At 43.4% G+C, this 16,654-nt stretch overlaps 1 protein-coding gene across 3 annotated transcripts in view; it reads left to right on the top strand.

Moving 5' to 3' along the window:
* LOC115576788 (plakophilin-4-like) overlaps nucleotides 1-16,654 on the top strand; it is a 42,628-nt gene that overhangs the window by 15,446 nt on the left and 10,528 nt on the right. For 2 of the 3 annotated variants that reach the window (XM_030409353.1, XM_030409355.1), the window contains exons 5-11: nucleotides 137-250; nucleotides 2,125-2,279; nucleotides 4,166-4,637; nucleotides 10,991-11,164; nucleotides 12,397-12,598; nucleotides 13,792-13,924; nucleotides 16,164-16,377. In XM_030409353.1, coding sequence (XP_030265213.1) covers nucleotides 137-250; nucleotides 2,125-2,279; nucleotides 4,166-4,637; nucleotides 10,991-11,164; nucleotides 12,397-12,598; nucleotides 13,792-13,924; nucleotides 16,164-16,377 — 1,464 coding nt within the window. The remainder of the gene's footprint in view (nucleotides 1-136; nucleotides 251-2,124; nucleotides 2,280-4,165; nucleotides 4,638-10,990; nucleotides 11,165-12,396; nucleotides 12,599-13,791; nucleotides 13,925-16,163; nucleotides 16,378-16,654) is intronic. The other variant, XM_030409354.1, reaches the window with a different exon arrangement.

Raw genomic sequence — 16,654 nt, forward strand, 5'->3', positions numbered from 1 at the left:
CAAACAATCAATATGTTCAGTTCCTGAGATTAAGAGGAGTCAGTCCGCCGTCTGACTCGATTTATATGTATTTACATTCCTCTTGGTTTTGTAGAGAAATGTTTAAATGTGTGTTTGTCGTGTGTGCTTGCGGCAGGAGACTCGCAGGGCGGAGCCATGGAGGCGTCCGGATGTCCGGGTCGTCCCATGGAGGTGGAGGACGGGCTCTACCTGCCTGAACCGGACCGGGCCTCCCTGCATGACAGTGAGGGTCTGTTAAATGTACACAGCACACGGTCAGAGCAGAGGTGCTGAAGATTATGGTGTCAGTGAGTCATGAAGCGGATGACTCGATTGATTAGAGATGCATTCGTCAATGAATCAGGTAGACAGCAAACAGAAAACTATTCGGAAACTAAATTTTGCTTGTTCCAGGCTCCAAAACGTGCTGGTTTTCCTGGTTGTGGACTATTTGTAGGACAAAGTGAGACATTTGATGAGGTCAGCTTGGACTCTTGGATGATTTTTCACTGTTTTCTGATGTTTTATAGACCAAACTATTAATCATAGAGAAAATAATAGGCAAACTAATCATTAATTTGGTGCTTTATACCCCCATTCCACGAAATTTAGCTGGTGATTTTAATCTAAAGCGTCACATTTCGTGTCCTGAATGCGTCGGAAACAGTTGTAACAGAAGAGAAAACACCAACCAGACCCCGTTGTGAAAGAAGCGTCTGTAAAACGGTGGATAGATTCTTTTAACCGGGTCACAATCCGGTCCAGTAACATCTGGAACATCTAGAAGAGACGTGCGATTGGATTATTTTATCCCCATTCAAGTTAGCCGGGCGCTGAACCAGAAGTTAGCCGGCTCGGTCGGTGATCCAGGTGTTTTCACAGCCGGGAAGTTGAACTTCTTTGGCTTCAAAACACGACTGAGCAGCTTTCATTGGATGAACTTGACTCCACCTCCAACACTTTGTCCACCAGCTGACCGGGGTCACATTCCCACTGCACACAAAACGCCAATCTGAGCAGGTTTAATTTGGATATTTGACCAGTGGAAAAAGGGGTGTTAGTGAGGATTTGGAGCCGCAGACGATTAGACAGATATAATAATAAAAGTACGAGGAAGAGAAGAAATGAAAGTTGGTCAACTTGCTGCCAACACACGAGATCTGAACCTCGATAACGAATCCCACAGATCCCACTCATAATAAACACGACAGTGGGAGGCTGATGTGCAGGTTTTTCCATGCCGTCGCTGAGAATCGAAGTAAAAATGAAAAGAAAAGAAAAAATCTATCGACCATCTGTTCCGATCACCCAGAAACACACACACACACACACTGCCGCTCTGCTATCAGGAGGTTTATTCTTTATTTTTTTAACTTGTCGATAGAAGCTTCACACGTACTCACACCTGGGAGGAGCTCTGCAGTGCAACCGCAGCCCGGCGCTGTCGGACATCAGGCATCTCCACCGGAGCGTTTGACACTTCGCTCCATCAAGCTTCCTTCCGGGCTTGTGTTAAAACCGCGAAACAGAGGGAGGCTGACGGAGCGAGGCGCCGCTGCAGCCGCTGCAGCTGTGAATCGCTTTTTTTTGTGTGTGTGTGTGTGTGTGTGTGTGTGTGAACGGATTACAGAAAAAAGAAATGATGCAACAAGGTTTGAAATACTTTTGTCAAACCTTTGCGTCGCTCCACAAAACACACGACTTCTCCCTGATTACAATAAATTATAATATCATTGGTGAAACTTCTGAGCAGCTGTTTGAAATTTCACCCTTTTGGTCTTGTTTACACTCCATACAGACGGAGTGGTAAAAATATCCCCCACTTCCTCCTCCTCCTCCTCCTCCTCCTCTTCATCCTACAGAGGAAAGTAGGCCAGCTTTATTGAAGCTGTGCCGTATACGCAGATTGTTCCAGGCCCGGCGTAAAACAGGGCTTAATGCAAATATCCACACGCATGCATTTACATGCATAATGTCTTCTAGCAAGTTGAAAGTCAAGAGAGATAATATGCAAATCATGAGAGCCGCGGTGGCTGATCGGGCCAATCAAAACCCTCCAGACGTGAGGTGATAATGAAGCGTCTCCAGGTGTTTCCTCACCCTCTTATCTCTCTTCCCTCGCAGGCTCAGGAGGTCACTCGGCGCAGATGACCTCGTACTCCGACAGCGGCTACCAGGACAGCAGCGTTAGTTACTACAGCAACCAGAACGTGGTGCGTTCAGAGCCCCGAGCCTCGTTATCGAGGAGCCCGAGAGCCGAGGGTCAAGCGTCTGGGCAGGTAGGCCTCACCTCCGCTGAGTAAAACATCAGACATTTATTAAAATCTTCTTTTTATGTTCACTGATTTATTTTAAAAAAGGTCGACGTTTTTTATTTTTCACAGACACATTTTTTGGGGGGATTTGCTTCCTGGCAGCCTCGATTCAAGTCTAAAAAAACGTAAAAATATATGAAATATTAAAATATTGGTCCAGAAAATATGAGAAATAAGAAATGAGACCTCGGAAAAAACACTTGAGGGCGGTGAGGAGCTAAAAGGGCGTTAAAAGATGAAAGTGAGACGTGACACAGGAGGATATAACTTCAAAATAAAGCAGGAAATAACAAACAACAAACTCAAACTATGACACTGAAGACGTGAGCTAGCATTAGCCTAATTAGCTTGTGTAGCTGCCATTATCGTCTGTAAATGAGGATTCTTCATTAGATTCATGAGATTCAAACATTATTCTCAGCCTCGGAAGTCAGCTGAGGAAGTTATTTCACCACGAGGTCATCGCGGCATCATTTCTTCTGCTGAATCTTGCGGAGAGATCGTATTCTACGTCCTACACGCGACTGTTTCCTCCAGCATGCTGTCACCTGGATGACTAATAATCCTCAGAGTAATGGCGGCGTGCACTGCTGGGCTCAATATTTACTGTCATGAACGGCGAAGAACATCAGCTCAAAGCCCTTCAAATCAAATCGAGTCGTACCTTAGAAAACCGTCCGGACTCAAACGCCATCAGCTTCCTTTTCATCGTGGCTAATAATTATCTGCTGTCTGCGTGACAGTGGAAGCAGGAATGACAGATAATAGCGAGCATGTTTGAGTCCTGGAATAAATCAGGAAGTGATTTATTCCGGGCCGAGCAGCCTCGCTGGATGGGCTTACATACCTCGGCTCTTAATTTCCCTTCGAGGCGTTCGAGGGGCTTTGATGGATTAAGGCGGCGCAGATCGGCATCCAGTTGGCTGAGTCTCTAATTGAGGGACATTTTATATTGATAATAAGGAGGGAAAAAGTAAATGTTTGTCAGCATAAATATAAAAACGTCGTATTTACTACTAAGAGCTCAGAGTGTAATGAATTTAGACGTTTATTCAAAGGCACGCGCGCTCAGTGAGGACGGAAACGATGGCCTTCATCAGACGAGTGTCGGATTACTGCTAATTAGCAAGTGTGTTTGCAAATAGGAGCGTTTGAGCGTTTTGTTTTCAGGTATTTATTCAGGGGAGAACTGAAATGTGAGCGATTGTCGGCACTGTTACGGATACGACTTGACATTTCTCTGTCGACTCTGGCCCGGAGAGCTCCTGGAAGCCAAGAGTCAAGTGAATTTTAATTAAAAAATGAGTGAAATGTCATTAAATGTCATTGAATAATGAGGCTGCTGGATGTGTGTAGATGGTTTTTTTTCCTGGAGCAAAAAAAGTGAGAAGAAGAAGAAGAAGAAGCAGCGAGTCCTCGGGTGAAACTTACCAAATCTACACAGAGGACGCAAAAAAAAGAGCAATTATGAAGTTAAAAACTCCAATTTTTAAACGTCTGTCTTGATAAAATGCATCATCTGAGCTTTTGGTCACAAGGCAGATGTTCTGAAGATGTTTTGATGTTTTTTCATGACTCTTCTTTTTTAAAATTAAGTCTAAAAATTCCTAAAAAGTCAAATGTTAATTAAAGTTATCAACAAACTATGACATGGGTTTTTCTCGGTATTGTGCAGAGACATCTACAGAAGTTAGCATGCTAACTGGCTAGCCTCGATCGACACGCTCTCCGGCCCGGTAGCTGCACGGCTAACTGAGCTAACTGAGCTAACGCTGTTTGTTGTTACTGTGATGTAGCAGAATTAGAAAGATGGTCAGTTCTTGCACTTTTCTCCCCCGTCTCCCTCGCAGGTGTCCGGCCGGATGTTACGCCGGATGGCCTCCCTCCCCTCCAGGAGCCAGTCTCCCGGTTGTGGCACCGCCGGGACCGTCTCGCCCTCCCGCATCTCCCTGCGAACCTCCCAGGGCAGCACCTACGACTCGCCCATCCTCTCCGAGCCCAAACCTCTGGCCGCCGTGTTCCCCGGCACCAGCATGCCGCCCTCCTGCCCCTCGCCAACCTCCCCGACTGATGGCACGCAGGCCTTGGGTGGCGTTGGGGGAGGAGGGGTGACAGGAGTGGGAGTCGGTGGCCGTCTTGGATCCACCCTGTCGCTGGTGGAGGGGAGGGCTCTGACGGGGTCGCCGCTGCGGTCGGGGATGACGGCCGTGCCGCAGCACTACGGCTCCACGCTGCCCAGGCAGAGCCAGCCGCTGGCCTACGGAGCCGACCCATACGGGCTGTACCAGAGGAGCGCGCTGCCCCGACCCGACAGCCTCATAGGTCAGTCTGACGCCCACAGCGGCCCTCAGTTCATCATCTGAGGTCATGATTCTGGACGTTGTGCTACCAGACAACCTCTTCTCTATAAACTATTTATAATTATTTGCTTCTTATCATCTCTGCGCTGATTAAATGTTTAAAAAAAAACACACACCATCTGTCTTTGGCTGCAGATTTGTGGAGCTGTGTGTTCACACCACGCGGCTCTGCACCACCAACCAACAATATGAGCTCCTTCAGAAGTTGTGTCTTTATTTGTGGAGCTGTTGTTGTTGTTGTTGTGTCTCAGCTGTGAGACGAGTGACGTGACGGACTCAAAGTTGTTGGTTTCCTCATTTAAATGTGTTTGGAACCGGTTCAAACAGAAAATATGTCGTATACGTGCCGCTGTCGTAGAGACACCTGGGTCTCTTTCTGCTGCAGCTACACACAACACGGGACAAAACACGAGTTAATGAGTTTATTCCGTCTGTAACGGAGACAGAAGACAGAAATGCTGCCAGATCTTCAGTCGGCCTTCATCTTCCCAGGAGAGACAGAATTGCACAGTGGAAGTAAAATGCAATCAACGTTTACTTCACGATGATACATTAAAGCAAAAAAAAACATGTTTATTTATGTTGAATCTATCATCTCTGTCCCCTAAATCAGACTCGGCACATGAGGGTAACAAACGTGGATCTAAAAGCTGAATTTTCACCTCTAAAATGTTTCATTTTGAGAGCTTAAACTCTTCAGTTTTTCCCATAACAGTGCTGCTCTACAGTTTATACAGAAAAAGTCAGGTTATATTCGATTTATAGCTTCAATATTCAAGCTCAATTTGAACTATATTACAGAATCTTTACAGGACACGGTCAGAGTTTGGATCGTATCTTTTTAAAGGCTGAAATCCTGCAGCTGTCTCTATTATAAAGCTCGTGTTATCGTCCCTGGAGGGAACTCATGTTAGACATTAAACACCCATGAGAGGATTTACTGCATGATCATCTGCATCCTCGTGTGTCTGAAGGAACATGCTGGATCTTTACATCCGGAGTCTCTGTAACGGCGGTCTGATATCATATTCCAGTCAGAGTCGAGTTAGAGAGGTCAGTCTGAGCGCTGGACGGATCCAATCAGGTCAGAATCTGGGCCAGAACACTCACATTAAGCTCCCTTTGAGCATTCTCGCTGCGGAGTTTCTGCCGCAGCAGACGACGGTTTGAATGTTTGTGTCCGAGCCTCGCGTGTTAAATATTTCCAGCCCACCTTCCTCCTCGTGAATAAACAACGCCGCGCTCCGCAGCCTCCACAACATTTCCTCTGTTGATTTAATAACCTCGCCTCCTTTGTCCGGAGAAAGTTGACTGAGCAGCGCTGATTTAATATTGAAGCTTTTCACCCGAGCCGAGCTTCCTGCATCTCTGCGAGGCAGCGAGAATTATCAAATAAGCCCGCATGTTGAACAAAATAACTTTTCTCAGGCAAACTGCAAACTCGGCATGTGATTTTATCTGGCGCGCCGGCTCAGGGAGCTCATTTCATGGAGTTTGTCAGTCAAATTATCTTAAAGCAGCAGCAGATAATGCTGCTGCGTTTGATGAAAAGCGTGTTTGAAAAAAAATAAGGAATGTAATCTTTAAAGGAAGAGAGGATTTCACTCCGAACAGGTAGATGTTTTGACGAGGGATTGATCCGCTGCAAACAAGCGAGGCGAAGATCACATCGCAGCCTCTTGGTGCAAAGTGCTTCCTGTAGAATTCCTCTCTCATGCACTGATTAGCAAATTGATGACCGCGTTGGTATCTACTGGACGTGAAGCAGTCGATAGGGAGCGGAAAGGAAGCGGCGGGTGGTCGTAATCCAGCTCGAGTGTTTCCTCCAGAAACGCTTCGAACACAGAGCTCTATTTTTAGCGAGCAGGCAGTTGATTAGAAACAGTCCAGCATACGTACGCTAATGTCATGTTAACGAGATGCTAAGAGGCTCTTTATGCTGTTTATGCTCCTGTTCCTCCTCCTTTTGCTGAAATGTTGCTCTTTAAAAAGCGGATCCTACTGCTTCTCTTCCCTCCTTGTTGGTTGTATTTGTTTGTTGCGTTTCCTGTGCTTGACTCAAATTGTTCTAAGCTCACGGTTTCTCTTGCGGTTCCTTTGTGGTGGTTTATGAGCGGTAGTTGTCCCGGTAAACACACCAACCTGTTCGGCGTCCTTCCTTATCTTCTGCTCCGACAGCTGAAGAGGTCGGTGTGTTTACTGGGGAAACTACAGCTCACAGTCTGCTGTATCAGCAAACCAACCGTGAAGAATATCAGCACAACCCTTTTACACCAAACAACATCTGAAAATACAGTTAGGAAATGATGTGGTAGTATTAATCTGAGTACCAGAACCACAATTTTTTAAAGAAAATGCCACAAAATCACTAATTCGAGCTCCTCAAGTGTGAATATTTCCCGGCAAATTAAATATCTTTGCGTCGACTGTCGGCTGAACAAAACAAGTACTTTTGAAATGTAAACTGAGGATCCTGGGAAATCGTAAAGAATAATTTTGTGTGATTTTCTGACATTTTATTCACTAAACAAATAATAATAATGGAGAAATAATCCATCTTTAAACGTGTAAAACCTGAAACGCCCTGAGGACAACATATAGGATATGTGTGTGATTGGGCCCGAGCTCTGGTTCTTAATTACTGCAGCTCTGCTCGTCTTAACGAGGGACTTCAGGTGGATCCGATTGGCCTGATGACCTGTGAGGAACGGAGAACCTGCAGAGCTGCTTTAATGTTCCAGTCTCAGCAAATGCAGGCGTGAGAGTTTCCAAGACTTTCAGGTAATATTGATCGATCTGAACTCAACACGACCTCGTTAAATTGCTTGTTTAGTCCCATTAATAGTCTCAAATCTAAATCTAAGTGGATGAAAAACTCACATCTGCTCGTTTGGCCTTCAAATGAAAATATAAACAGTTAAAATATCACCATGACTCACAACCCAAATATTCATCGAACCAAGCATCTGTCATAAAAACACAACATGTTGCCGTCAACACTTCGTTGAGTTGTCGCTCGTCACTTAACCTTTTTATTGCGCTGAAAACAATCTTGCTTTTGACATTTTACTCATAATCGTCAGGTTGCTTCGGTAGATTTGCAAGATGAGAAGCTGATCGACGTCCACGTTGGAAATCCAGCCTCCGACCTTGTGTTTTTCTTCGACTGGGGCTTGGCGGAGAAACCCGAGATGGGATTATTTCTGTACTCTGCTACCGGGCTGTTTATTGAACCGGGCTCAGAGAAGCCTTTGAGGACTCTCTGGACCACATTTCAAACCAAAACAATCAAACACACTTTTGCTCTCAGGCAGATTTATATAGAAAACGCCAAAGATACGACCTATCTCCTGCAGAACAGCATCGGGGAAGCTCAATCTATCGCAGCTCCTTGCCGCGCTGGAAGATTTACAGTCGTGGAAGCGCTGCTGATGCTGCAGCGACACAGATTTATTCCTCCGTCCTGCCCTATGTCACTTTATTAAGCCGCTCCCACTGACCCATATAGGGGTGTTTCTATCACAAAGCTTGTGGAGCATCAGCATGTGATTAGCAGCTGACGGCGCTGGAAGGCTTTATTACGCTGCGATCACTGTGTGTGTGTTTGTGTGTGCGTGTGTGCCTGGTTTAATTTTTCATACGCCACGTGGCCATGTGTGCTGCTGCTGCTGCTGCATCATTCTGAGCGTTTGAGTGGACGTCACATGCGTTTGTGCACCTTTTGTGTTGTGCTTTTGTTGTGTGAAAAAGAGGGATGGTAGCTGAATTGGTCGTATGTGGGAGGCCGAGTCAGTGAACTAAATAAAATGCCTCCTATTCTCTGGCTGAGTGATTTTTCAACCCGCGGTGCTGCTAAGTGGCCTAATACATCGCCTAAGTCCTTATTCTCAGTTATCCTGCAGATCCAGCGTAATCCCAGATTACACGAGCGAGATATGGATAGAGACAGAGATGGATATACAAGATTAGGCTATTACCGATCAACTGCACTCGTAGTCCAGGTCGTGAAACCTGGTGAGCAGCCAGAACATGTCAGCCTGCGAGGTGATCTCTTTTTATTGTGGGGAAAAAAATTGCAGTGTCACCGGCGAGGATGAGGTTTCAACAACGAGCCAGATAGAAAAGATTATATTTCTAATAGTGTTGTTTCCAACCGAGGGCGCTTGAAGATTTCCTCGCCGCGCAGTTGCCAAGGGTACCCGAGAGATGGAGGAGCCGAGCTAATTTAGCAACACGAGGATAATGACTTATTTACATACTGAGTCAGCTGTAACACCTGGACACTTATAAAGGAGAGCGTTTAAACTAACAAGCAGGCGAGGAGAAATCTGAGTAGATCGATAAAAGTATTGGATACATGCTTTAAAATAGCTGCAAGTACATGTGTTAAGTTCAAATAGTTTAGTTAAATAGATTTACAGTAAATGTGATTGTTAAACAGTTTAGATAGGTAAGATTAAATGGTGACAAAGCATAAAGTATGAGGTTGAAACAAATATTGGCTAAATAGTTTGATAAAATGAGTGGATAAATGACTTTAATAGATATGTAGCTCAAAATTAAGGGTTTAATAGACAGCAAAATGGTGAAAAAGCCAAAAAGTATGAGATTGAAATAGCTAACGTAAACAGGAAATGATAATAGTTAGCTACAAGTCGTGGGTAATTGGTTGAATTAATTAGCTAAAAGTAATGGCTGCATGTGGAAGAGTTGGCTAAACATAATGGATGGATGGTTGAAATAGTTAGCTTAAAGTAGGCTAATAGATAAATGTGGAACAGTTCGCTAAAAGTGAAGAATAAATGGCTGAAACAGCACGCTAGAAATAATGGATAAATGTGGAAGATTAGCTAAAATTAGTGAAAAGGGAGTTGAAATAGTTAGCTTAAATTTTGCTAATGGATGAATCGTTAAATAGCTAGCTAAAACGTTATGGATAAATATGTAATAGTAAGCTTAAAGTCATGAATACATGGTTGGAACGAGTTAGCTTAAAGTTAGCTTAAACAATTAGCTAAAATTAGTGATAAATGTTAATAACGGTTAGTGTACAGAAGGTGAATGGATAGATGGTTAAATAGTTAGCTAAAACTAGTGGATGCATGTTAGAAATAGCTATAGCGAAAAAGCTAAAGCAATATTTGCTAAACCAAATGAGTAATAGGCTAAATAGTTAGCTCAAAATAGTGGATAAATATGTAATAGTAAGCTTAAAGTCATGAATACATGGTTGGAACGAGTTAGCTTAAAGTAGGCTAATGGATAAATGTGGAACAATTAGCTAAAATTAGTGATAAATGGTTGAAGAGGTTAGCGTACAGGCTAATGGATAGATGGTTAAATAGTTAGCTTAAAGTCATGAATAAATGGTTAAAAAAGTTAGCTAAAACTAGTGGATACATGATAAAAAAATAGCTATAGCGAAAAAGCTAAAGCAATAGTTAGCTAGACCAAGTGAGTGATGAGGCTAAATAGTTGGAAGAGTTAGCTCAAAATTTAGGATAAATGATTGGAACATCAATTTTACCACTCAGAGTGGAAGTAAGAAAACCAGTTGATCAATAAAAACCTCACTGACAGTTTAACATCTCTAAAAGTGTTGAATAATGTAAACTATCAAAGATGAGTTTGAACCTGAAGGTCACGGTTCAGACTCGTGTCCTTCACTGCTGACGAGCCCTCCAGAACCGACACCGAGGTCCAGATTCAACCAAATTGTGTCGCAGCAAATGCACCACGTTTCTGCCTCATTCACTGATTCATGTATGTAAAGGAAAAGAGAGGAAACTGCAGAAGCAAACCGCTCCTTCATCACCAGCTCCCAGAGCAAACTGTGTGCTTCAGCTGTTGGACCGGTCCACTGAGGCGGACCCCTCCTGCCCTGAAGCCTCTTTATAATTGGAGCGCTCTTTGAACTGATCTGCTCTCAGATTGGAGGATGGAGAAACCCTCTGCTCCGCTTGTTTGACTTGCTGATGACGGCGCCTGCAGCAGATTGTGGACTGACCAGAAGAGTCTTCATGCATTTTATTAGCACAACACGGCGGTTTTTGCATGAGTCAGCGATATGAGATACAGTGTTTGGGATAATCCGGTTTGCACGGCCTCACCTGCAGATGAATAATGAGATGCACATGTGATTTATGTAACACTGTGACGGGTGTAACCGCGCTCAGCTGTCAAATCATGTACGTTTCCAAACACGTCTGCAGTGTAAATGTCCTTGTTTTGGAACAAAAACAAAGATTTTAAGTGTCTTTAAAGCCTTTTTTTGTTTCTGTTCGTGTCAATAAAGTTTATGGATCTCGTCGACAGGGCTCCACAGCTCGTACGCCGGCCACGCCGGGCAGATGGATCCAGAGCTGAGGGCGGCGTTGTCTCCAGACTGCCACATGACGCCCGTCTTCGATGAGCGCTCCTTCCATAGCCCGCTGTACCACAGCCCGACCCACGACGCCCAGGCCGGCTCCCTCTACAGGGGCAACGCAGGTACTGCAGCCACAACGACGCTAGCTTAAAGCGCTCATACGCTCATTTTACAGGTTAATATTTGTATTTTGGGCGTCTGTTTGCGAGCTTTAACACTCAAACAACGCATTAATTTACTCATCTTGTCGATTGATGCAGATCTAAAGATGTAATATCCATGTTTTTATGGAGATCATCAGAATCTATCAACAGATTCCTGCATTATCTCAGCGTAAAACCAGTTAACTTTTGCTTGTTTGGAGCATTTAAGCGAACAAACGCCTACAAATCTTGAACAAATCATTATAAAATAAATGTTTTCATTTTAGACCGTTTTTCAGACAAATACGGCAATTTTAAGACATCGGAAACTGACATTTTATTGACTAATTACTGATCCAAACAACTGTTGGATGGAACCTCACTCATACAGAATAATATATACCTAAACAAACACTTCACCCTGCATGTAAAATGTCTGTTTATTAGTTTGTTGGAAGGTCTGATTGTTTAGATTCGGGAGATAAAGTTCAATACATGATCACAGAACTGGGGAATCACCATAAACTACTCGTAAAAAGATGCATAAACTTCCAGTTGGAATAAAAAAGGGAGAAGACATCGCTCTTGTCGGCGGTCTTTAACTGAGAATCTGGATTATTAGAAGTGATGGCAGCACTTTTCAGCCGCACCAGTAGTAATAAAGTAATGATAGTGTGGGGGAAAACATTTCAAATCACTCAGAGATCCTCTCCCGACATCACAGAGAATCACTCAAACAGCCGCTCGTTCCTTCACATCAGCATCCCGCTGGCTCCGGCTTCACATCTGCTCGCAAGATTATTTCTCTCCCCCCAAAAAAAATCTGAGGCGGAAATCACAGTTTACAGGCGCAGGAAGTGTTGTTGTTATCGCTCCCCGAGGTCACAGCTTAATTAGGCTGAAACCTTTCATGTACTCGGCTGCGTCTTAATTGAAGGATGATTTAAAGCTGAAAGCTCGGCGGAGTTTGATAGCGGAGGATCTGAGGAGCCATTTTAGTTTTTCATTTAGTGGAGATTTAAACAGGTTTGTGGCTCTGAGACGGCCCGCTGCGTTTAAAAACGGTCTACTGCGTCTTCAAGCGCTTACACAACTGATGCTTCTTTCTCTTTTATGTGACCTTGGATGTGTTTTAGCTTCAGCCGCCTTCTCTTGAACTCCCAAGTTAAACAAAACCTGGACTAGATGTATTGTTTGACTCCTCTCCTCAGGTATGGGGACCCTCCCGAGGGCCACCAGCCACTGCAGCACGCTGCCGTACCAAAGAAGCAGCTACGGGCTGAGCACGGCGGCGCTGTACGTCGACTCCTACCGGGTCTCCGGTGAGCCCGTCTTCTCCCACCGCCACTCCGGGATCGTGGACCGAGTGGCCACGCGGACCCCGTCCATCGAGAGCATCCACAAGGACCCCAGGTGCCCACACATACGTAGATACACAGCATGCATGTGTAGATGTTTCATTAAGATTTAGAGACAATTTGCTATAAGAAATAGTGTTAAATTAATCAGGGAAGGTTGGAAACTGTCTGGGTACGTAACCATTTTGACTGCCGACCAAAATCTGACTTCTGCAAAGAGTTTATTCTCATTCCATCATTAGATATCGTCTAAATTAGTTTTAAGTTTGCTAGTTTGTTTGGGTTTTAAATCATTCTATTCAATAGAAACAATATTAAGAGTAAGACTTATGTCGGCCATGTTCTCCATCTTAGCGTTTTAGCATGCTAACGTTTGCAAAGACAATTAGCAACTATCGCCAAAATCACAACAATCGATAAATCGTTTCTGTCATTTTTCAAGGAGCTGCTGATTCATAAATCCATGTCAGGGTGAATAATAGTTTCGCTGTCAAGTTTTCATCCAGACTGTCTTCGATGCTAACATCAGCAAGCTAGCACGATCACAATGATAAGCAGGCGGCTGCATCGATTAGTTGATTGACAGATTAGTTGATGGAATGACGTTTCAGTCACTGTGTCAAACATTTGCTTGTTCCAGATTCTTAAATGTGACGATTTGCTGCTTTTCTTTGTGATTTCTGACAGTAAATAAAACATCTTTGTATTTTTGGACAAAAGAAGCATTTTTCACTATTATTTTGACATTTTATGGACAAAAAGACTAATAGATTAATCAATTTTTTTAGGTATTTAGGTTTTTAGGTATTAGTTTGTTAAACAAGTGTTAGATAAAGTAAAACTGGACCTGAGGACTGAGTAGTTCATCCTGAGGGGAACATGAACGTCTTTATTACGTTTAAAGAAAAATCGGTTCAAAACTTCTTGTTTTTGTTTTTTTTGCTCAAATCCAAAATAATTAACCAGCTGGTGGCGCTAGAGGAAATATCAGGGGATCGCCAAAGTCGGGAGGGTTTATCCTCTGGGAACTGTGAATGTCTGCACCAAATTTCATGCCAATCCATGTGACAGTTGTTGAGATATTTAAGTCTGAACCGAAGGGATGAATCACAAACTATCCACAAAACCTTTAGCAGCAAGAAAATGAAGCCGTTCTCCTGCAGAATGACACAAAGAGAATAAAAGATGAAAGGAGGAGAGAGTGAAGTGAACCCTTCTGAAAGTTTCCCTCCTCTTTTCCCCCCTCAGGGAGTTTGCCTGGCGCGACCCCGAGCTGCCCGAGGTCATCCACATGCTGCAGCATCACTTCCCCTCCGTCCAGGCCAACGCCGCCGCCTACCTGCAGCACCTGTGTTACGGGGACAACCGGGTCAAGGTGGAGGTAAGGTTGACGGGACACGCTGGGCTGTCGGAGTAAAAATAAACGTGGTGGACGTCACAGTCATGAGTCACTCCTCAGGTGGAGGAAAGAGCTGCCATGTTTGAGAAAGACGGAGAAACTTTCAAAATGGCTGCAGCTCTGGTGGCAACAAAGGAGTTGAAACGGATATCCAGGACATTAAATCACAGCTGGATGTACGTACGACACTTTGGGGATAAAATAAAGACCTTAAACTTAAACAGACCCTGCAGAGGAAACAAGTGTTCCTCCAAAAGGTTCCTTATCTCCAGGGAAAGTTCCTCAGATGTCTCCTGTTGTGTCCCTTCACTTGTTTTCAGAACCTCGCTGCCAAACTCGGAGCCAAAGCGCCATCTGCTAAAAAAACTTTAAGTAACGTCGGTGCCAAAATGTTGCCGTCCGCTGCCGACACGCTGCAACGCCGCGCTCCCTCTCTGCTCCGCTTCCCGTCGCAATAAATAACTCCGGCAAGATGGCGGAAGCTTCACGCGCGAGCCGCCGAGGTGCCGTTCGGTTTGTTTGGCGACGAGCTTTTAATTAGCCTTTTGGAAGCGGCCTGGACTCGCGCCTGCTCATTCAGCCGGAGACTAATGTTTCTCAGCGACGGTTTGAACAGAGCGCCTGCTGCTCTCCTGAGACGGGTTATTTCAGGATGACACCAGAAAGTTTGGAGCGCGACTCCAGAGAGGCGTCTGTGTTTCAGCTCAGGTCGTTATTCCACAATATTCAGAGGATCTTTCTTATTATTGGAGCTTTTAGGGATGATTTATTGTCCTTTCAGTGCAAAGAAACATCAAAACATGCCGTATTAGTCTCGCTCTTCTTGACATTCATCACTCTGTTGAGGAGAAAGTGACAGTTTTTCAATGTGGAGGATGTTTAAACTGTAATTTTAGGTTTTTACTGATACCACCGATCAACACAAGATAAATAACAAATCTAAAAATGTTAAGTAAGTGAAAAAAATATATTGATCATGAGAAAATATTTTTGAATAAAACAGAATTTTTTTTTAATCTAGAGTTTCTTTTTTTTCTATAAATAAACTAAAAAACTAACAAAAAAATCTAATAAGACTGGAAATTTTTTTAAAAAAATAATACAAAAATAATAATAAATAATACACAGGTGATCGAAGAACATACATTTAATAATAAATCCTATAAAAATAATTTAAAAAACGACTTTATATTTGTAGAAAATGTGAAAACGGATCATCCCTGTGTCCTAATTAAAGGATTTGTTGAACAGTACTAATATATTACACATGCAAATGATTTATCCTTACATTTTTCAGACATACTAAACAAGAAAAACAAACTATAAACTAAAAAAACTAACAAAACTGTCGAGAAATATCAAAAAAATAATTTTAAAAATTTATAAATTGTAAAAAAAACAACTTAAAAACCTTGAAAGTATATATAAAATGTATATTTCCCATGTCGATTTGTAAAAGGGTTTATAAAAGTACAACATCACAGTGATATTCATATATAGTTCATACTTTTAATGTATATTTGTCTATAAACACATTTATCTTCACATTTTATGAAGAAAACAAGCTCAAAGTAAACTGATAAAACTGAAGAAAAGAAATAAACAGATCATTAAAGGACATGAATGAATAAATAAACTCATAAATCACATCGAATGATCCAGAACGAGTTTCCACAGAAGCTCTCGGCTTCAAAGTGGATGAATCCCATAAATCTGAGCGGATCTGCAAACAGCTCCCGCTTTGAAGTTTTGATGTCAGTGTTCAAAAACAGATGAATAAATAATGTATCCCACATTTATTCTCAGACAGAAGTCGAGTTACTGTAACTCTCAGTGAGAAACACCTGACGCTGATCTCAGGTGACGTTAAAGCTTCAGAGTTAAACGATGACTTCAGACACTGACGCTCGGTTCTCTGAGCTGTAGAGACGTAAATCTAAAACTCACTTTATCCAACAAAACTGCAGTTTGGTTAATTTGTCTCGTCTGATTAAGTTTGTGCTGTGTGATCTGAAGCTGGAGGAGGAGAAAAGCTCTTTGGTTTGATTATGTAACGCTTTGTCTTCAGCTAACAGCAGCTCCTCTGAACAGGCAGGATGATTTTATTTAAAGTATAAATGCTGCGCTGACGAGCTTTGATCTGCTCGATTTTACATAAAGAATGAAAGAGTATGTTGTGTCTGTGCTGATGTCCGTCTCTGTGATTGGTCACGACCTGCAGGTGTGTCACCTCGGAGGGATCCAGCATCTGGTGGACCAGCTGGATCACAAGGTGGCCGAGGTCCAGAAGAGCGCCTGCGGGGCCCTGAGGAACCTGGTGTACGGCAAGGCCACCGACAACAACAAGGTGGCGCTGAGGAACTGCGGCGGCGTGCCCGCGCTGCTGCGCCTCCTCAGGAAGACAACCGACAACGAAGTCCGAGAGCTCGTCACTGGTAGGTCCGGTCGGGTTCAGTCACGAGGTGTGCAGGATTTAGTTTACGTATCTTTTCATCAGTGGATAATCACCTGAGACAAAGAGTTGAGTTGTTTGTTACCTTACAATGAGACTTTAATATCCTCAGAGCGAGCAGCTGGTCCTCAGGACAGTCCGCCATGTTGCACTACAGAAGCCCAGAAGAGACAAACCAAACACTAGCTTCAGAGCCGGCTTCTCATATTCTGAGTGATCTTTATTATTATTTTGGCCCTTTTCTCTTTTATTTTCAATTG

The sequence above is a fragment of the Sparus aurata genome, chromosome 24, assembly GCF_900880675.1.
Source record: "Sparus aurata chromosome 24, fSpaAur1.1, whole genome shotgun sequence".
In the NCBI taxonomy this organism is placed as follows: domain Eukaryota; kingdom Metazoa; phylum Chordata; class Actinopteri; order Spariformes; family Sparidae; genus Sparus; species Sparus aurata.